The sequence below is a fragment of the Strigops habroptila genome, chromosome 5 (assembly GCF_004027225.2).
Source record: "Strigops habroptila isolate Jane chromosome 5, bStrHab1.2.pri, whole genome shotgun sequence".
Lineage (NCBI taxonomy): Eukaryota > Metazoa > Chordata > Aves > Psittaciformes > Psittacidae > Strigops > Strigops habroptila.
This window is the reverse complement of record NC_044281.2, coordinates 9,116,731-9,139,291: the sequence shown is the minus strand read 5'-3', so window position 1 is coordinate 9,139,291 and position 22,561 is coordinate 9,116,731. Positions and strand designations below refer to the sequence as shown.

At 43.0% G+C, this 22,561-nt stretch overlaps 1 protein-coding gene across 1 annotated transcript in view; it reads left to right on the top strand.

Annotated features, from left to right (window-relative positions):
- TMEFF2 (transmembrane protein with EGF like and two follistatin like domains 2) overlaps nucleotides 1–22,561 on the top strand; it is a 127,722-nt gene that overhangs the window by 81,975 nt on the left and 23,186 nt on the right. The window contains exons 6-7 of the mRNA XM_030488933.1: nucleotides 12,135–12,283; nucleotides 13,397–13,456. Of these exons, the coding sequence (XP_030344793.1) occupies nucleotides 12,135–12,283; nucleotides 13,397–13,456 (209 nt within the window). The remainder of the gene's footprint in view (nucleotides 1–12,134; nucleotides 12,284–13,396; nucleotides 13,457–22,561) is intronic.

The window sequence follows — 22,561 nt, the reverse complement described above, 5'->3', positions numbered from 1 at the left end:
GCACGTGCTGGGGCTCGGGATGGGGTTTGGGGGCAGTATCTGACAGCAGCAGGGAGATAGTCCTCACCTGCCTTCCTTCTCCATGGCTTGGAGGCTGAAATGGCACATCCAGGATGGAGCAGGTGAATTGAACATCTATATGGTATGGACAGCTGGAGAATGTGTGGGGTAGTGGCTTGGCTGGCATCAAGGTGGTGTGGCTGTGGACTCCATTAGCGTCAACCTGTGTGTGTTACAAGGGTGCACATGTGTGGCTGGGCATTGTGTGAGACAGCCACAGCATCCCCCTGTATTTTCTGGGTATGGCCATAGACCACATATACACATGACAACATGGCAGAGAGCATCTTGTGTGCCCAGTTTAAAAGGAAGGCAAATGAACCCAGGGATTTTGGGTTTTTATTCCTCTGCCACCAGCTGTGACTGGATTTCAGTCCTAGGTAGGAAAATGTAGCAGCTTTCTGAGCACACACCTTTATTTGCCTTTGAAGGAATGCTTTAGAACTGTTTTGTGCTCTTGCTATAATACAGGGTGTTATAAAGATCATGCCCCGCTCCTGATGCTTTGTGGGAGGTGCAGGTGCTCCAAGGTGAAGCCACCACTTGATTGTGTACCCCCATGGCTGGGAAAGCCCGAGCTCACCAGTCTGTGAAAGTGCACATAAGGGATAATATGATAATGCACAGCAGATATTAATGTGCATTGACACACAATCATCTGCGTACATCAGGGCATTACAGCATGAAAGAACAACTGCAGAGACCTTGGAGAACAACGTGCTTTTGCACCTTTTTTTCCCTGATTTTGTTTCCCCCTTTTTGTTATTTAAAAATAAGCTTTCCTTCTGCCCTGGCCCCCCATTTAGCCAAAGTCATGCCCTAGTAGTAAACGGAGCGGTGCCTTCATGATGGCCTATTTAGTCGCAATAAAAAGTTGATTGGCCTAATGCACAATCAAGAAAGGAGTGACATTTATTGCTTCAGTTTTATGATGCTGTGAACTGAGCAAGATTTGGAGCCTTACAGTGCCTTCAGGGGGCAGGAGATCACCAGCAATGAATTGTATTTATACCTTTTCCAATTTCCTACTAACATTTTAGCAATAAATAGACTGTGTTGTTATTGAGTTTTATGTAAGTATGTTTACGAAAGCAGGAATACAACTTTGTAGCTCAGAATTACATGTGTTGGCTAAATAGATCAGCAGAGAGAATAACTATGTAAAGCACAGGGAAAGCACTTTCCAATTTATTATCAAATGTCTTAATAGAATGCTTCATGTCTTCCATCCTACTTTATGTTAACTATTAAATTAAAACTGCATCCATTGCAGAAGGTCGGAGGCTCCTTCACACACCCATGTTGGAACATCAAGGCCATGATTTGTTCACACATCTAGGCCATTAAAAATACATCCCATGCATTAAATATGAGCCTGAGGAAAACTCAATAGGAGCTGATGCGCGGGGCTGACCTCAGCTCCCACAGCCTCTGTGGGGTGGCAGGTGTCTCTTCCCCACAGCATCCATCTCCTGCCCTGGGCCTTTCCCATGAGTAAGTCGCAGCTAAAAGCCTATGTGAGATGTGCCCAGACGTACAGACTTAATTGCTGTGTCTCAGCCTGTCCATTTTGTAATGAAGCTTTCCCATGTGAAGAAGCCCGGGTGCCTCAGGGATGCCCGTCCTTCTGGTGCATCCTTTTGCAGGTGGATTCCACAGCTCTGTGTCCCAGACCTGAAGAAGGTTACTGTCATCTCATTAGTTTTCTGGCAAGGACACGTCATTGAGATGGCATGTTTCATTCATTTGTACATCTTCCTTTCCCTGGAAGTGGTACTTTTCCTTCCGACTTGCTCCCAAAAGCAGTCAGCCATTGTGGTCATCATGAAACAGCAAGAGAAGAGGCAGCATCCCCAGCCAGTAATAATATCGAGGTTTGTACAGCAGCTTTCACCTACAGACCTGAACGCTCTGAGGAAAAAGAGGGTTACTACTGCTCTCTCCTTCTTGCACGTGCAGCAATTTGCCTGGGTCCCAGGCTCATACCTATGGGCCAGGATCTCATTTCACCGCTCTGCAGAAGGACATGAGGTTATCTTGCTTTATTTCTGTCTGTGCAGAAGGTGTAAACAGTGCCTGAAGGAAAGCCTGGAAGTATCCTCCTAAAATTTCATTAAATCACTAGACTGGATTTTGTTTTGTAATTCAAGTCAGCTTACCAAGCTGGGGAGCCTGGAGTAGGCAGCCAATTCAGATGCTGCTGCCTCAGGCAGGTCTGCTCATAAGTGGGAGGCACACATTTGAGGACACAGAGCAGTTGATGGTGAGAGGTAGTCTGATTTTGCAGGACTGTGGAGGGAGTCTTTACAAAGAAGAATGATTTTACCACTGTTTTCTTCTCACTAGTTTTAGGAGGGTCACTCCTAAGCCTTGCCTTCTCCACCAGCGGTGAATAGTTCACATGTTGCATGGGATGGGGCTTGCAGCACACTGGTCTCTGCTAGCCAGAAGGCTATCATCTCTTTACTATCACTGATAAATGAGTCCACTTCCCACTTTCAGAAGTAGCTTCTAGTGTCATTAACAAAGGTGTTACCAGAAATTTGCCATTGGTCCCAACTGGTGCTGTAGGTCTTCGTGAGCAGACCCAGCCTTCCTGCATGGCAAGGTCCATGCAGGACCTGCAGCTAGATGGTGTCCCCAGCTTCCCACAAGATGTTGCAATATTCCCACTGTGGCTGTTACAGGCCAGAGTGAAACGCTGGGCTTTGTGGGGACAATTCTCATTATTCTGCTGGTTTCGAGATAGCAGCAAACAATATCAGGATAAAATGTTCGTGAAGGACAGACTCAAATGTTTACAAAAGGAGAGAAACAGTTAGCAAAGCTTTGTTTTAGCACAGGCTATAGAAACGTGAAGGACATCAAGTGTAGGCAAACCATAAAAAGCCATTTATTTTATTCTATGTGCTTTAAATAAACTTCACACGTTAGATACCTGCAGATACTTGAATTGTCCTGTGAACATAATTTTCTTCTCTAGTCACACAGCTAGCATGAGGATTTTTCCATTGCTTTTCAAACCCAGTCATCAGCCTTGTAATTCTCTATTTTCTCTGCTTGGGCTTAAAGCATCCAGTCTAGCAAACACTGTTTTACATAACTTAGTTCCTTTTAAATAGGAATGATATTTAAAAAAAAAAATAAAATGAAACATTTATTTTGCCCTAACGGTGTTAGCATACAATTCACTGTACTGTTGAGGGCACTAGACGCATAGGAAAGCCAGATGAAGGTCATATTATAATTGGTGCTTTGAATTGTAAGAAGGAAGCAAAGGTGAAGTTTGTGATGTTTTTTGTCGAAAACTTAGTAAAGAAATTTACGGGGAAAAAATGAAAGGAGAATTAGGAATCAAGTTTCAGTGTCTTGCACAGCAGATTAAAGCAGTTTTCATGAGCTGCAGTCTCCAGGATGAAGCCTTGAAAACTAGTGGAGCATGGAAACAGCTCCTCACCCGAGCTGGTCGGGCTCAGAGAAGGATGCAGTGCCTGGGTGGCTCTCCTCATGGCTATAAGGCAAGGTGGCTCTGGGAGCAGCCCATTAAACTGTTTTGAAACAACCTCCGGGAGCTGTCATAACAAACGTGCTCTGAAAATCCATACAGATTTTTAAGCATTGCCAGTCACTCCCAGCTATTAAGCAGCAGCAGCATGGCAGCTGTATGGTGATTGCCCTAGCTCCTGGCTCTGCACTCCAGCTAGACTCCGACAGCATGTTGCATTTGGTATGCAAGGAAGGGCATCAATAAATATATTCACCACTTTAGTGCATTTTAGCTTGACATATGTCCAGTAAACAATATTTTGCTCTCTTGCTGTCAAAAAACCCCCCAAAATCACCTGATTATTCAGTGCTTCCTTCTGTTATGATGCTTTGGGGTCCTTCAAATCATTTTCATTATCCACTACATAATAATAAAAATCTCTATGCAGTATGCTGATAATTCTGTGCATGGTCTCTGTGATTTCTAATTGTTTGAATAACAGGATGCTATTGAAATGCCATGCAGAAGCGTTGCATCACCCTGAGAGAATCAAGCTTTTCTCCTTTTATTCCTGGTGAAGATAAACATTTGAACAGCTGAAATAGGTAAAATATCCTAGGGAAACCACTGTGAAAAGTAGACATTCTAAAGCCCTTCGTGCAGAAGCTGGGCTACGAAGGACAAAAAGGAAAAATAAATTAGATAAATAAATAACATTGAATAGAAGGCACTCAAAATAAGCTGTGCTTTTTCTTCTCTTGTGATCTTAAAGCAGAAGAGAAGCACTAGCAGGCCCAGGAAAGAAATATTGCATGCTATTTTTGTGCTGCTGTTATAAAATATGTATTGTTTATTGTTCTGCACTGCAGCTAAAGTTTTGCATCAACCTCAAAAATACAGCAAAGTTTGTTTTGAAGGAGACACGCGGCATTGCTGTTCTTTAATGATATTCTTAAGAGTGCAGTGGTATGATTTCAATCTCTTTGCAAGCACAGGCAGGTTGTAGGGTATGATTCATAGAAAGTGTAAAATATTGTGTGCCTGTGTTCATTATGAATATATTTTATATATACTATTTTATATATATGTATGTCTGCATACCTGGTGTTCAACTGTGTGCTAAATCAGGCAATGATGCCAGGCAGTCTTGTCTCCTGGCAGGAGGCATTGTTGGGTGCCATCCTCTTGGGCTGAGCTCCACATGTTGCGGAAACCACTGTGAGGTACCTGAGCTTGGGCAGGCTACCAGAAGTCCCTGTTGACTCTGTATGGAGGGTGCCAGGACTTTACACTAAAACTTAACCTATCTGTAAAATGGGTATAACAGTACCAAGTCATTGCTGCTATAGGGCTGTATGAGAATACTTGTAAATGGGTTGAGGGTCAGAGGAAGCAGCTGGTATTTATTCTGAGGCTGATGTTGAAACAGAGGTGCACACAAGCCCCCTGGAGCAGCCCATTTTAGCTGTCTGTGTGTGCGGGCAGCTTTGAGGATGACTGATGTGGTGCCGAGGTGAGCAGCAGAGATGACCAGTCACTCCCCAGCAAAGGGATATTGCAGGCAGTGTGTTTTAACAAGACGCAATGCCACAGCACACAGACGGTATGAACGGGCTAACCGAGCTCCCGGAGGCTGGGTCTGCCCAGCCTGGTTAACCTTGCAGGTCCCTGCTTAGAGCTGGTTCAAGTATCTCTGCATGGTGTTGTGTTGAGACATATTAAACATACCCAAAGCTGCCTGGGTAAATGAGCGCTCCCACCAGCCTCCTGACACGTGGCTGAACCACAGTACAATGCATGTTCGAATGTTGAGGCATAATGTTCAGCCTGGCTTCATTTCAACTTGCCTGCTGGTAATGTCAACAAAGATGCCCTGTGTACCAGAAAGAAAAACCTTGCAGGAATCCAAATGATAGAGAAGGCATTTGGGACTGATTGCCAGACACTTTATGCAGGCATATACTGCCAGGTTTGCTTTAAATGTGCATTTAGTGCCCTACTCGGAGGGGCAGGGGGCTTGAAGAGGACCATACTGACATCCGACCAGGAATTTGAGTTCCTGATCACTGTTTTCTAGTCAGAGCAGACGAAGGTAAGAAATGTCTCTGGTGGAAATATAAACGTACAACAACTGTGTTTTTATTAATACGTTGTTTTATGGTAAAGGGAATGCTTTGGGCTTGTTTATGCTGCAAAATGTTGTTGGTTTTTTCCTTGGTTTTTTTTATTTTTATTTTTGCCTGGAGAAAATACACAACATTTAAGTGATTGCAGAATGGAACATCACTTCCCCTGTAAAATAGTGCTCGCTGAGACATGGTGGGATCTCACACTTGACCAAATTAGCATATGCGCTCAAATATCAGAGCTCTGACTAGTAAAAATAACACTAGATTTGCATTTTCACATTTTTAGCTCTCACTTCCCTGTCTGGTTTTATGCCTTTTTTTCTTGACTGACAATTCTCTTTGTGGCAGATTTATTGCTGTTCTGCTGTTTGGACCCTATAATCAACTAGACACTTGGCTGAAGACGTTAGTCATTTCATTAAGTACTTTTTTGCAGATATCTCAGACACAATTTTCTGTTGCTCTGGTTCCAAAAAGCAAATGACCCATGGCCAGCAAAGTCTGCATATGAATCTTTAATAAACAGACATAGTACCAACAATGCTCTCAGGTTTCCAAACTGCAGAGGGCTAATTAAAAGATGTTGAATAGGGAAGAACTGCCATCATCATCTCGCTCTGACAAAAATGCGCCTGCATCTGTTCCCAGTAAAACTGCTCTTCTAGAAACATTGTCTCATTTATCCTCCTTCCTTCCCATCAGAGCTACACATGAAACCTTCTTCATGCTACGTGCAGATATTGCATAGTAATTTAAAAAAAAAATCATATTTTTCAGTAATACATTGCTGAAAATAAAGACTGAATAGTTGTCTTAGGAGTAAAGATAAAGCATGGAGTGGGGTTCTTTTTATTATCACTGTGTCACTAATGATTATACTTTATTCATGAACTAAGGAAATATAATTATAGCACTCCCCTACACTTCACAGGCAAAGAACCATTCTCTGATTTTATTGAGATGCCTCCTTAAAACGCAGTTCTTCCCTCCAGGGACAGTCCTTCATAGCCGTGAATCCTCTCTTCAGCAGCATGCTCTCTGCAGGCAAAGGTACACTCTGTGCCCAGAAAATAATACCATATGTTATTTGCAGAAGAGTGGGGAGTTAGGAGCCTGTGTACTCACCGGTGTACTCACCCGTGCCTGGTTTATTGACCCCATTAATTTTTACGGAGACTGATTCAACAGAAAGCCAAGTTGGCTGCTCCAGCTTGGCCAAGCAGCCAGGTGCAGCACATTGCCATCACTGCTGGGATATAGACCTTGTCTGAGGTCTGAAGAGGCATCTTTTCATGGTCAAGATCTGTGCAGGAGATAACTATTGGTCTATTTTGCGCTCTTCTCTTATTTCCCTAATAGGGAAGAGGAGAAGCACGTTACATAGGGGAAGTAGTGACAACCTCTCCCAGTATGCTCATGGGTTCCCTTGTGCTGCTTAGTACGTTTATTGCAGTTATTGCCCTAACAGAAGCTCAAAGACCAAAGTGCAACGACTTGCACCCCACAAGTCAGCAGTGAGGCACAAGGAGGCGCCTGTCAGCATCTTACCTGCCTCAGGCTTAGTTCAGCCCTGCCAGCCCTCCCACATGCAGCCTCATGGGCTTCTCCATGTGTTAGCTGCAGAGCTGCACCTCAGTCTGCAGACACCTTCCAGTTCTGCCTGGACGCGATGTTCTCATGTGAGGGTCCAGCTATGTCACCAAGCAGTGCTGCAGGATGTGCCATGGGGAGTTAGCCCAAAATCCCCCGAGGAGGTGCCCAGGTATTCCCATTGGACAGTCATTTTAGTTTGTTTTGATTTTTTTTTGCTTTCATGATCACCATAATAACTAACTGGATTCCTGGATGTTCAGCTCCTCCAAGATTTTCATCATATGACATGAAATGGAATAAAATAAGGCATATAAAAGAAGTGGAATTCATCAGAGGCTATCACAATGACCTGCAAGAATAGACATGAGAAAGCGAGCCCTGTTTAATGATTGTTTACAGTGACAGCCCAAATTTTAATCCATTAGCATATGAGCCCATTACTTGAAAGATGCGATGGGCCTGTGGGACAGCATTCGTTATTTCTTCCTTCCTCAGGGGAGCTGAAGGGTATCGGCTGACATCTTGGAAGCACTCCTTCCTCACTGATGCTTTTAACGCTGGTTTTCTGACTGCAGAAGGCATAGTTAAGCCTTGCACATGTATTTTGTGTGTGCTCTTGGGTACAGTTTCATTCTGTGACCCCATAGGAGACCTCATTGACCTTCTCACAGCTTCTCGAGCCCAAAGAAAGCTCAGTCAGCCTTTATATTGCCAAGCTTTCCAGTGCTACACTTAGGAACAGAGAAACCACATAGATTTATTGATATAACTATAATCAGAAGTCATAGCCAGGATGATAAAATGGTCAAATGATCAAATTACTTAAAATTAGAGGCATACTGAAGTGCCTCAGGGACCACGAAGCTGCAGGCAGGCAGCCAGCCAGCTATATGGCAGCAGGATGCATGCTGCCAGCCCCGTGCAGGCAGGGGAACCGGGGAGAACCCCATGGTAGGTGCAGCCAACAGCCAAAAGAGGTGAGGCTGCTCCAATTTTGTCAACTTGTAAAAGAAGATGATAAGGCAGAGCCTAGACAGAGCCAGGTTGCATGGTGAGTGTGAGAGGGAAGTGCCAGCACTGGGTGCTAGCTGGGAGCAGGATGGGATTTCTGGGCATGAGAAGTGTTGGGGCAAGACTCCCTTTGGGATACGGCATTCCTGTGTCCCGCAGGATCTGAAGACTTGAACTCCATTAGGATTCTCACCTAATGTGCACCCTGGGGGCCAAGCAGGGGTGTCACAGTTTTGTTCTGCTCATTTAATAGGAGACAGTCGCACTTCTGCATTTTATAATGCATCGAGAAGTGAAGGCACTTTTACCTGTGGCTTCAGGATTTCATTCAGTCAAATACGTTAAGTGCCGTTCATTTTGTATTTGTTACCACCAGTGGATCCTGCTTAAAGATGATGTATACTATGAAAAAATTCTTCACTATGAGGCTGCTGAGGCGCCGGCACAGGCTTCCCAGAGAAGCTGTGGCTGTCCCATCCCTGGCAGTGTTCAAGGCCAGGTTGGATGGGGCTTGGAGCAACCTGGTCTATCTAGTGGAAGGTGTCCCTGCCGGTGGCAGTGGGTTGGAACCAGATTATCATTAAGGTTGCTTTGAACCCAAAACATTCTGTGATTCTATGATTCTATGCTCTGTGGCCGTGTGTGCCTGGCATGCACCTTTGGAGTAAATGCCCCGCCTCTTTCTCTGTAATTTACTTTCCTGGAATTTGGGGGCATGGTTGAAATGGCAGACTGCTTGTTCCTCTTGTTTGAAAAAAAATGTGTTTGTATATACTGTCATTTTACCTGATAAGATGAGCACTATAAAATAAACAGTCAGCAATCCAGGCACATTAATCTTCCTGATGCAATCCTACCTTTATCATTTCCTGACATATATTTGATGTTGACTTAATTGTGCAGCCTTAAAGTAGGATTTGAGTACGAAAGTGAGAAAGCAGTAAGAAAGTGCAGATGCAAGCTTGAAGCTGTCCCATGAAAACTGTGCAAGGGGCGGATGACACACAGATCCCTGCAGCAAGGAGATTGGGGTGACAAGTTTATTGTAGTGTTTTTTCACCACCTGTCTAGACATCACTGAAAATCAGGCTTCACACAGGAGATCCGTTAAGACTTGAGCATACAGTGTCATCCTGAGGTTGTCCCTTTCTGTTCTCCCTCACACATGAGCAATCTGACATCAGCACAAGCAGTGCATGGTTCATGGTGCTCATGTGATATGTCCTCTTAATGCAGCATGAGGCTACAGAGATCTTGCTTGGAAAGAAAGGTTGGTCGTACAGATAACATTTTAGAATGGAGTTGAGAAAAATCTTGGTTCTCTTCTCACTTTTACTGTAAGAGGTCAGAAAAGTCATTTTGGAACTTTGTTCTTTGAAAGGTATCAAAAGATGCAAATAAATGCCTAATGGGCTCTGAAATGGTCTTTGAAATCAGTGGGAGATAGGTCTTTGAGATTTCGAAAATCCCACACAAAGTATTTGCATGCATCTTTAAGCATCTAAACACCTTTAAAAATACGTCTCTTAAGCGCCTAACTCTGAGCATAGATTCCTGTGTCCCGTAGGCACTTTTGAAATTCCATCCGAAGTTGCTTAGATTTCCCCTAAAGAGCACCCTTTTGTTTTAATTTTCTCGTTGACTTAATTTTCTCCTGACTTGAGACATAATATATATTAACCTACACTCATTTTTTGTAGCAAAATGCAGAGAAGTGAAGCTGTTTCTGAGCTGGTTTATTACAAAAAAGGAGCATATGGCTAGTTGTGTCCCATCTGAAATGCAAATGGTGGAGCTACGTGGAAAGAATTGCTATTACTTAAGCAGTAAATGTTTCCTAATGAAGTGAGTTTGACTAAGGTGGGAAGCTGGAAATGGCTTCAGGAAGACATGACAACGGTGAATATTTTGGTGGAGCAGAGCATTCTTGTTCCACTGATAAGGAGGTTCTTAGGAAATGGACTGGAATTTTTTCATATGTTCATCAGTGTGGGGAGATTGTTGCACAGGGAGCTAGGCTCTTCCGCTAGTTATGAAATCATGTAATTTAATTTACAACCACAGCTTTTCACCGTTGGCCTCTTTTTGGGCTGAAGTTCTCTGCATTTTGTGAACATTTGGGGAAAATAGGCCTACCCAATGTAAAGAAAGTCTAAAAGAATGACAAGTACTGGTTCCACTGATTTTTATCACCTTGGGCATTTTTGCAGAGGCCATAGGCCAAAGAAGGTGATGAAGAAATCTTACCCACATCATCACATTTCCTAGATGCTTTCCACACTTCCTCTTCCCACCAAGGTTTTACTCTTGCTTATATCCCTCTACACTTCCAGTGGTCAAAGGTGTCCAGGGCCTGCTGCAACATGGGAGGTGAAATGACTTTTCAGCTCTTTCCTAAATCAAGCAGTGAGGCTAGAGGCTGACATTTCCATTACTTAACTTTCCAAAGGGAGAGCTGTGGAGTCAGTGCTGTGAGGTTCAGCACAAGCAGTGGGCTGGAGATAGAGCATCGGTCACATTCCTTTGCCTTAAATGTCAGAAGGAGCTGAGAAGAGTTTAGATAGCAGCATGTGCACAATTATGTGCTCAGAAGAGCTGAAGCAGCTGCCAGGTTAGACCTCTGGCTTTGTCCCCAGGCAGGATCCCATCGGTGTTAATGTAAGCGTTACTGGGGCTGAGCTGTCTGTTACATGGCACAGTTGGGGGACAGAAGATTAGCATGCCCTTCCCTTGCCGATGCCCAAGGGTGTTTGACATTGCTAATGATAATGAAATAGGAGAAACATAAAGAAAAAAGGCTGCAGCCTTCTCTTGATGGAAGTAATTGGGTTTCTCCATCTTATGAGCAGAGATGAGGCTTGCTGGCATCGGGATATGTCCATGTTAGTGTGTTAGTTCAGATCGGGACCAGACTTTTGAATTGAATCCCCCACTATGCTTTGGTTCAGGGCAGCCCAAGAGCTTATGAGCTGGGTCAGTGGGCCTTGGAGATGCTTCTAAGTTCCCTGAGGACAGAGCCAGCACTGCCCTACCTGTGCTTACCCATACTCTGCTCTTGGCCATGGGAGCCTTCACTCCACACAGAGCACGTCACCAGGTTGGGAGTGGGCACTGACCTTCCTGGGTGACACCTGGGTAAGGCTTTTTGGTTGCTGAGTTATTCAAGTGCTTCAGAAAGGGCTTGTGCACAAACTCTCTCCTAAAACAGCATTCCCCTGGTTTTAATACTGAGTAGCATTATGGTGTCCAGGAAGCTACTCAGTGGGAGGTCCCACCACCCTAGGCACAGAGAGAGTACAATCACATCACTACTGTCAGTCTTGGCAGGTGGTTTTATCCTAGTAGGGTGAGATGAGGCTTCACTATCACATCTTTTATGATCAGAGTGCCTACAGGTGCTGTAATTATTATGAGAACTAAACCATAAATCAATATAAAACCACATTTATACATTGTTACGTATGATGGGCAGCATCTCAACAGAGGTGAATTTTGTGGCCTCTTTAATTGCAAGAGGGCATAGCAGCTTGAATTACCTCCATATCTGCTTGAGTGTTCTTTGGTTTACAAGAAATTACAAGCAATAGTGCTGTGGCATAGTTTTCCATGTATAACACTCTTTATCTTCCCTTTTACTTGCTTTTCTTTTCTGTGCCTCTTGCCTCTCCCTGCATCTCATTTCCATCCAGAAACACAAATGACCTCTTGACAGAACTTTCCACTTTCATTCTGTTGATTTGCATTGCGCAGTCAGGAAAAGACAAACACTTTTATTTCTGAGATGTATTTATGATGACATGAAAAAACTTTCTCATATTAGCCTCTTCTTTTTTTCTCTTACTTTATCTTTTCAGGTGTGTGTGCAACATTGACTGTTCTCAAACCAACTTCAATCCTCTTTGTGCTTCCGATGGGAAATCTTATGATAATGCATGTCAAATCAAAGAGGCATCATGCCAGAAACAAGAGAAAATTGAAGTCATGTCTTTGGGTCGATGTCAAGGTAACTCTCATAACAAAACTCATTTCAAAGAATGTTTTCAATTTTTGTTCGGGGGAAAAGAAGAACCGGGGCTGGCTTCTTATTTGGCACTTCTTACATTTCCATTAGACTCTTGCAATTTATATTATAGAGCGCAGGCTGCAGGAGAGGGCAGAACCCTCCTCAGTATAGATGCCAAGCGAGGCATGAGGAGTGGCATGTGTAACCCTTCCCACACTGTGCCTGCAGCAGCAGGGGACTGTCCAGCCCTGCACTGGTTTCAAAATCAGGCACCTGTGTTTTGCCCAGAGGTCTATCCTCCAGGTAGGAGTTAGAGCAGGACAGCAGGAGGGCCCCTCAGATAATTTTGCCTCCCTTAACTGGAGCAGCACAAAGCGATCTCAGGAGGCCAAAGACATGCTCCCAAATAGACTGGTGCTTGTTTCTCATGTGACCTCTGCTGGGCCCATGAGATGCCAATAGCAGCTCAAGACCCACTGTGCTTCTTCATGAATGCCATGTATCTCTGTGCCCAGCTCATGGGCTACTACATCACCTGTAACCTTTGAGTTGACTTCAAAACTCTATTTTGTTCTAAAATAAAAGTGAAGAAAATTTGCCTTTAAATAGCTCCTGTAAATAAAGTGTCTACTAAGGCTCAGACTCTTAATAGCTTTTTTCCCTTTAGCTTCTGACCAATAAATCCTCAGTACATCTACTTACAAAGCCATACTATACAGGTATATTAAACACATTCTAGTTTATTCTTATCTCTTTAAATTTAACCACTCTGTGTGGCAGTTCATTTCATGGTACATATTAAAACTGCCCAATTACTTCAAATAGAGCAGAAATGACAACTCCTGCTTCATACTGATATATTTATCCCAGCTGCAATCTGTTATCACATATTGTTATAAAAAAAAATGTGTTTTCTTAATGGAAGATGTTTCATGTTTCATTCCAAAAAGCTGGATCCTGCTGTTTTCACCTGGCAGACCCAAGGGAGCCTTGCAGCCAGCAGTGATGCTGTGCACGCAAACAAAGCCACGTTTGCCTGGACACTGGTGGCTGAGACATAGTCTGCATCAAGTACAGCTCCCCAAGCAATTTAATGTATTTCTTTTCACACAGATAATACTACAACAACTACAAAATCGGAAGATGGGCATTACGCAAGAACAGATTATGCAGGTACGGTTCCTATTCTGTGAGAATCACAATTCACAGGAACTGTGTGAGTCTCTTTTTCTCTCTGTTTGCTAAACTTAGGTGTCCTCATCTTCTAGTATGGTTTTCTTGGCTTACTTTAAAAAAAACACTGTCTCTGCATTACTCTTTCTTTTGCTGGTAACTCTCTTCCTTCTTAATAAATAGGCTTCTTCCATTTTTGTCAATGTACAGATATCCTGGCCATAAAACAGTTCTGACAGTGGAAATGAGTATTGTAAATTATTTGCCAGAATTAGCAGACATTATTGAAAATTGTTGAATCAGTGCACTAGAGTATGCATATTTTTGTCATGATATACAGGTTTAAGAAAGTGCATATCCAGAGCGTAGCCAGCTGTGATACCATGAAACATTGCCATTATAGATAATATTACCTGTCGGTGCTTAACTATGAAGTTAATAAGGTTCTTAAAATGTGGGGGGTTTTTTTAAGTGATAAATGGTTTTAATTTATTTAGAAGCTACAATAAAATATAATGGCTGAGCAGACTTATATGGCGTTTGAAATTAAAATCATGTAAATACTAGAAGGGTTTGGGAGGCATTTTTTACACCTTTTGCCTGGGAGGATTGATTTAGAAGTTGAATGTGTGTGTGCGCACGCACGTGCATGTAAATATTCACAGCTCACACTGAGAATTAAAGCCTTTGGGAAGGTACTGTGAAAATGGGTCAGGTGATGCGTTCCTTGCTTCAGTTTGTGATATTTTTGTGCTTTGAAAGTATTTAGAGAGAATAGGTGCAGCTCGCTGGGTTTATCTGGGCAGATCACTGCACGGCTTAGGTGAAATCCAGCTGAAGGTTTCACAGGTCTTAACATTTCTTACCTGGAGAGTCCTCAAACAGTAGTTAATTCAGCTGGTCATCTCTTGTGCCCTTTGTGCATAACGACCCTTTGTGCATAACGATCCTGTGTTAATAAGGGTACCCAGCCATTAGAAGTGGTTGTTCTGTTCCTACTTAAAAAATGGTACGTGATGATTAAAATATAAAGCTATGAATAAATGATGTCTCGGTGAGGCAGAGGAGTGCTAGGTGTTGGGGGTGGCTGCAGCACGAAGCAGAGAGGGTAGAAATCTCTATGGAAAGTAAATGCTGAGATTCATTTCCAAAAGATCAAAGATGAGCAACAGCCCAGGTATTACCTGCTGCCAAGGAGTCCTTCCATGGGTGAAGAGATAGTCATGCAAAGAGAGAAAAGTCTTCAGTCTCTTTCCCCCCAAACCCTTGATTACTCTCAGCTTTTCTCTGGGAGGCAGCTGTCAGTTTTCTTAAAAGGCTGGAAGGGCTGAGGTTGTATCCTGTGATAGGCAGGAGATACAGACCCACATCACCTAGAGAGGAGACAGCACATTTAAGCATGAAGCAACTGGGTTGGAACAAGAAGGGAGGAAAGGCAGGAGGGGGAGGAGGAGGAGATCATAGCGATGACAAGAGAAAGCCAAGTCATGGGTCATGAAGGAAGAGGCGCACAGAAGGCACCTTCAGCTCAAGTGGGCAGGAGGAAAAGAACAGCTCTTGCTTAGGAGATGATATTTCAGCCTACGCTTGAGAGGAGAGGTGGTGGGTAGAAGAAAATTGATTGCAGCAAAATGTTGTCAGGGGTTGGGAGTCGAGCAGGGAACACAGGAGGAAACTGGTTTATTGGGCAGGGGGGAGGGCGGAGGTACAGCACAGAGGAGCAAGTCTGTAGTGGAAATGGTTTATGAGTGTGGAGGGGTCAGAAGGAGGGTGGGAGCAGATAACCAGTGAGAGGTGACAGGGTGCTGTGGAGAGGAGACAGCACCTCACTGCTCTAGAGCCAGAGGAGTGATGGAGACATCCAAAATGAGCAGTGAGGTTCAGCAGGTAGCTCTGGCACAGAAAGGCACGAGGACTGCACCTTAGCAGGCAGCAGCTTGAGGCTTCTGGTATGCTCCAGGCCCCAGTGCGGGGCTTCAAAACCAGCAACTGTGTCTCCTGGGTGGGTCTCATCAGGTACCATCCATTGATTTAACTGCAGTCACTTGCACCATCTGATGTTTTCGTTTTATTCACCTAACTATTACTTTTTCATTTTTACATACGGTGACAGCATGTAGGGTGAAAGGTGCAAGTTCATGCAGGGCAATCCACATGACTCCGCTGTCCCCACATGTTTGTGCCATAACCCTGCCGGAAGACCTTAGGGGAAAGGGACCGCTGTAAGAAAAATGCTGTAGCAACTCCAGCCTTTTGGAAATAGTCAATGAAAAGGAAGACATGAATATAAAACTGGGGCTCAGGGAACGTTCAGGCTTCAGCATTTTCCAGGCAGGAAGCTCCATGCCATCCTCACACTCTTTCAAGTGTAGAAACATTTGATGATGGCTATTACAGGAATGTGGTATGTGCTACTTCTTTCCTACCTTCATATCCCTCAGAAGGGAAATACTGCCCTGACCATGGGGAGCTTTGTGTGAAGCAGCAGCAGTTCCTCAGCTGTCGTGCCTCTGAAGCAATTTCCCCGAGCCTGCGCCTTCCCAGAGAATACCTTTGTTCTCTTACCATTTAATGGCGCTAAAAATTGCAGAGACCATAAGCACTCCACGCTTTTAAAAGCATTGACTTGTATGGACTGACTTTCCCAGAGGAGAAAATAGCAGTGGGCATAATTGATGTTGTCGATTATGCTAATGCAGCAGTGCCAAATGCTCTTTGCAGAGCGGTGCGGGTTTTTCCATCAGCACCCCCGCACGCTCGACGTGGGGTCCCAGGAAGGCAGCCGCTTTGGGAACAGCCACAAATCCCAACACCCAGCTGATTTTTTTCATCTTGAAATATTCAAACCGTCTGTTCCATCAGTGTCTTTGCTCCCTCCTGTTCCTTCAAGCCTGCTGATACTTGCAAATAACACACAAATCTTACAGTTTGCAAAACCAAGAGTACTCGGTCCTTTGGAGAGTAAATCTTTGCAATAAGTTTACATCGCCTTGGTTTTTTAAGGGCTCTTACTTTACACAGGCGAGATTTGTCTAATAGTGGAAATACCTGACTGATGTCAGGGACACCCAAAAAGCATGTCCCCTTTTTAAACAAAGCAAAGATGGGGAGAGTGAGCCATTGGTGGCCCTTCTCTGACGGTGTGCATTTCTCCAGGTTCACCATGGCTTGTGCCATGGTTGCTTGTGCAGTGCATGTCAGCGCAGTGTCTGTAGACAGATGTGTTTGTGTCTCTCTCTTTTTTCTGAAACCCCAAAGTATTTATCAGACTTGGGGGGATTTTCACTTTTTTCAACAAATGACAGATTGTTGATGTTGATCAAGTTTGTGAAACAAGATTTGGTTTTAGTCGATAAATGAATGGGTGGGATTTTTCCCTCAAATCCAATAGAAATACAGTTTATCTGGCAATTTCCATGAAAGAGCATCTTTAAACATTTTAAGTTTAATGTATGTTTTGGAATGTAGTGTCAGAGCTGAAAGTCCTGTGATTGATGTTTTCTTGAATTTCCCCATTATATGGATACAAAAGTTGACTGTTTCGGTGGCATTTTTGCATTCAGAGTCTAGGCAAATCAAGGAGTTTTCATCTTGTTTATTCACTTGCCTATTTATTTTTATTCTTCAATATTTATATTCCCTTCTTAAGATTTAATATTAGCAATTATCCCCCTAACTGATTTTATCCTTTCTCATTATCAAATTACTGAGTTTTTTTTCAAGTCACTTGGAGCACTATAAAGAATAAGTCAGCATGGATGAGCCATATTTCAATGTTATATATTCATGAAAATTGTCAGCAAAGACACTGACAAATTTGATAGACCTATTCAATAATATCTTCCAGGCCAGACAAACCTCCCTATATGAGCATTGATTAGATCAAGTCTTAGCAGCCGAACGCCAGCAGCACAACAAAGCTGATGGAAAGGGGAGGAAGGTATTTTCAGCCCCAATAGTCTCCTTTGATGAAAAATACGCATCCACAAATGGTCAGTTTGAGCCATATTTTTGGGTTCCTGAGCAGTGGTAAATTCTCCCTTGGCTGGAGCCTCAGGTGGTACCTTCTGCAGTCTTGGCTCGTTCAGGGTCTCTCTTGCAGGTAGTGCCATGGACCCTCTTGCTGATGCTGATGCTGTGCCCAGGAAGTGCTAACAAGCACAAAATGTGGCACGTATGCTCACGGCTGCTCTGTTCCCTGCTCTTGCCCCTGGTTTCCCATGGGATTTCAAATCTTTGTGACAGTCTTGGATCTTTTTCAGGCTGCTTTCTGGCACAGGGGCCTTCCTGGCACTACCAGCGTTGCTTGGGCAAGTAATCCAGCAGATGGCTGTGTTGCCCAAGCAAATGGAATGCTCCACCGAAAAGGGCAAAATCCATCTGTGTCAACACATCATCTTCCCTTGGCTGGGGCACGGCTCTGGGATGAAGGCCACGGGAGCCATCACAGGTTCCCCCCTCCAGGGATAAAGGGTCTCTTCAAAAGTCTAAGAGTTTTGGACTCCAAGATAAATACAATGTAATATTTATGTTTGAGAAAAGAAAACCGTCCTAAAACTTTACCAAAACCCACTACTCTGCATCATTAACTTCTAATCCCTTTGAACAGGACAACAAGCCATGCCTATCAAGGAAAATGGGGAGAACTGACACTGGTGCACTGACCCAGCACGTGTGAGAAGCACTGGGCTGTGATGTATCCCTTTCTTCATAGGCTTGATACAGAGCCCACTGAATTCAGTCACAGTCGTCTTTATTGTCTGTAATAGGCCTGGAGAGTGGCCAGGAATAAGAACAGCAGTGCTGCATTTCTGTAGAGAGTGATTATTTCATTTCCCCTCATTCCCTCTCCCTCCCCCCCCCCCCCCCCCCCCGCCACCCAGGAATAAAATATGAGAACTTTAGAGTAGATTCCTCCTCCAGATTATAAAATTTTCAAAGTAGGTTAAGGTTCGAGTGTAAACCACTTGACATTGTCCCTTTAAATTAAATTTTGTGTCTACTATCATGTAAGCCATTTCCTAAACTGGTGAGGAATAATAAAGCCCCAGAGCTTAGCTATGGGATATAAACTATCATGCAGTTTTGCTCTGCCTTTGTGAACCAGGCTTTCCTTTCTTCTTAATGGAATTAGCAAGTGAGACATAGAGCCGAGCACCGTGCATCCATCACAGCTAGAGAGAAACCATTTCTCATCTGCAGCTTTGTAAAAAGGCTGGGGAAATTGCATCCTTGCATATGCAGATTTGCTTGGCTTTCGCTTCCGCAGACTCAGAGTCAGAGGTTGTCACACTAAACAAATAGATTATTTAGGAAGTGTTCCTGCTTTTCCATCAAATCACTTAAGAATTGAAAAAAAACCCCACATTTTAATATTTTGACAGCTGTGTGGCAGCATGAATGCCGTCTAGCTGCGGCCTCCACCTGCGCTCACACACATAGGCACGCACACTCCTGGAATAGTACAGGTGGTACATAGCTTTAAAAAATGTGAAGCTTTAAATGTTGCTGCAATTGTTATTTGCAATTACAAATGAAAGGCTTTATGAAAACATACGTGAGTTTTATGTACAGTGAAACTCCACAGGAGGCAGCAGATGAGCTTGCAAAACAAAGAAGAACCAGTGCAAATTGTATTTCAGGCTGTACAGTTAAGGGGGGTTTTGGACTGTGACTTGAGGAAAGCAAATGAAGGCATCTCCCTCAAGAGATGTGACCATATTATGCACCACATCCCTGGATGTCCTTTAAGATGTCTGGTGGTTTGGAAACGTTGATGTTCTTTACTGTGAGGGTGGTGAGGCACTGGAACAGGTTGCCCAAAGAAGTGGTAAATGCTCCGTCCCTGACAGTGTTCAAGGCCAGGTTGGACAGAGTCTTGGGTGGCATGGTCCAGTGAGAGGTGTCCCTGCCCATGGCAGAGGGGTTGGAACCAGATGATCTTAAGGTCCTTTCCAACCCTAGCTATTCTATAATTCTATGTTTACAAATAGCTGAAGTCTGGGGCATATGAACTCAAGGTGATCCAATTGTAGACCTGGTCTTCACTTACAAAATAATTTCGTAAAAGTCAGGTGTGAAAGTATTTTGGTCTTGTTTTGCCTACCTAATCTTGGCTCTCCTCATGGAAAAATTTTCCAAAAGTAGAACAAAGGAAATGTCTCAGCACATTGCATGGAACCTGGAGGCTTCCAAAATAAAACTCAAGTTTACCATTGCGGAAAGTAGGATAGTGTTTACTTGGAAATAGTAACTGTGTGTAGCTTAGTTTAATTTATGGAGTACTATAAAACACAGATAAGAAAACCATTCCTATTCTGGAATTCTTCTGAGTGATTTTCAAAGATGAGAGAGAGAGATGACCGTATTCTGAAAATACAGTGGTCTCCAGCCCTTCTGCTGCCTTGCAGCTCCTCCATTTTTCTTGATATCTAGAAGAAAATTTATGAAGTAGAGGTAGAGGCCAGCTGGTAGGTTAATAAATCTTACTGTCAGCTACTTCTGAACCAAAGTCTGAGTAGCCAGCAGCGTCAGTCCCAACTACTCGCTTGGCCCCCAAACCTTCACTTATCCTGGGTGCTTTTTTAAATGAAAAATTGCAGCTGCTGCTTTTTGTAATTTAACTCCTGGTTTTCAAAAGGTGGAGTACAGAAAGTCCCACTCCTGCATTTTTCTGTGTCATCATGAGGAGTGGATGCTTTATTTCTAAAATATGAATAACCGAGGCATTAATGCAATTGTCTAGCAGTGGGCGCTGCAGCATAGGTTACCCCAAGCCTTCTTCTTCTTACACTCTTACATATATCTTTAGATTTTGCTTGGCTCCATCTTACTGAAATCTACGTAATTTTTTTGGAACAGGAGATGGACACTCTATTGTAGAGGTCACATCATAGCCTCAACAAACAAGTCCATGCCAGGAAGGAAGCTGCAGCACTCTGGAGCGCCATGCGGTGTGATTTAACAGCACTTACTCATAACAGTCTTTTCCTGAGGAGCATGCAAAATCAAAACAGGCTTATGGAGATTTTAAAAACAAGCTATAAGAAGAGAGAAATATTGCTCATTTAATCTGCCAGCCTCAAGAGAATGCCTCACTTTTTATGAGAGTTCTCCTCTAACTTTGAACCGCATATGCTAAGCTTGGTAAAATGTGCCTTGTTTTTTTGAGTTTCTGGGGGTTTGTGGTTTTATAATGAGAGAAATTGTGCCTTTTCATTACTTACAATTTCCCAGTGTCATGCTCATGGAACCTGTAATTGTTAGCATTAAAACTTAAATTAGGTCTCAGGTGAACTGCTAGACATCTCTTTACCTAGACTGATGCAGCACAAGGCAAAAGAGCATTTCCATTTGTGCTTTTAAAGCTTGGCCCTTAATTTAGTCACTAATGAATGTGAATCAAAAGTTGCAGAATTAATTTGTGCTTTCTTCCCATAATAAACAAATTCAGTAATATTGTAAGTGAACATCATAAAGAAAGCTATGTGATTTGCGTAGAAGCTCGGTAGCCTGAAAACTCAGTATGTCCAGGCTAAGAATTTGATCTGCAGGAAATAAACAGGAAAAGCAAGTACCAATGTGTAATACTGATATTGGCATAGAGAGCCTGAAAAATACAAAATTAGACCAGGCTATTTTACCGTTGTCAGCATCCCTGAAGCATTTAAGTCCTGGAAATTAATTCAAGTGTAAAGCTTTGTCAAGATGAGGGTGTAATGCAAGTGTATTTTTCCATCTAGGTTTTCCATCATTACTGTGCAAAACTCATAAAGCTTGCTTCAAACACTGGCTTTCACTTCTTCTGCTTCCCCAAGACTATGTACCTTACTGGTTGTTTTTTCCCTTATACTACCATGTAAGCAGTCTTCTGTAACATTTTGTTCTGTTAAAGGTTACGGATAAAAACAGAAACTAAGTGCAACAGAGATGAGCAGACCTGAGTTTACATAGGCATTTCTACAGATTTTTCCATTTGTTTCCCAGTCCATAAAAACATCGTGTATCATTTACATATATTTTACCTTATTTGGAGGATAGAAACCCATCTTCCTGAACAAGTCTGAGCTTTCCAGTGCCCACTGTTGGTTTTGTCCTCTGCTCAGTATCTGTGTTTTGATCAGAAGAATGAATAAGCTCAAATGGAGGTAGAACTTGCAGAAAAAAAGACACTTCTGTGCTTCCACATAAAAATGTGATCCCTAAAACTCAACACAACTTGAATTGTGTCTGATTTCTCAAGTTGTCTTTAACCAGATGCCTTCTTTCTAAATAGGACCTCTAATGGCAAGGGGTACCCAGAAGAAGTGAATGCAGCCTCGACGGCTGGGTTTCACTGTGTCAGCTGTGGTGCTGGTTTTAGGTATCGGTCTGTAACCCCTAGCATTTTATCCATGTGCCAGGAAGATGGTAGATACCAACTCTCTTTGTTCTTTTGACATCTTCATGAAGGCATTTCCCTTCTTTTGCTTTTCAACCCCGATGCCTTCTCTACAGGAAAGGAAAGTTAAAAAAAGTATTTGAGACAAGACTTGTATTTGAGTCAATCTTCCCCAAGGAATAGGCTGGGAAAATTAATCCTGTTGTCTGGATCTGGGGAGGAATTTCTCTCACCCTTGGTTCCACCCTTCCCCTGGGCTACAGGCACTTTGATTAGCTCAAGAGTCGTCCTTGAAGGATGCTGTTTGAGATGAAGCACACAGCTGTTTGCCATCCACACCACCAGCTTGAATTAGTTAATGGATATTAAGGAGTACCACAGTGTATTTTTATGCCTAGCAGCCCTATTTTAGGTCTGGTTTCTGTAAATCTGCTGTTAGGAATTGCAGAGCCTTCCCAAGAATTTGAGAGTTAAAGTTGTAATGAGATGCTAGAATATCCGTTTTCAGGAAACATCAACATTTAAATATTTGTGTTTGATCTAGTCTGAAATGCAAAAAAAAAAAAATTTTGAAATATTCATAGAACTGAATTTCTTCAGAATTTTGTTTCATGGGATGTTTTGACATTCTTTCTGAAATGTTAGATATCAAAATACCATGAGATGAAAGCCTATGACAGTTGTAATAAATAAGTTGTATAGTAAAGAAAGTTGCTAGTTAGAGC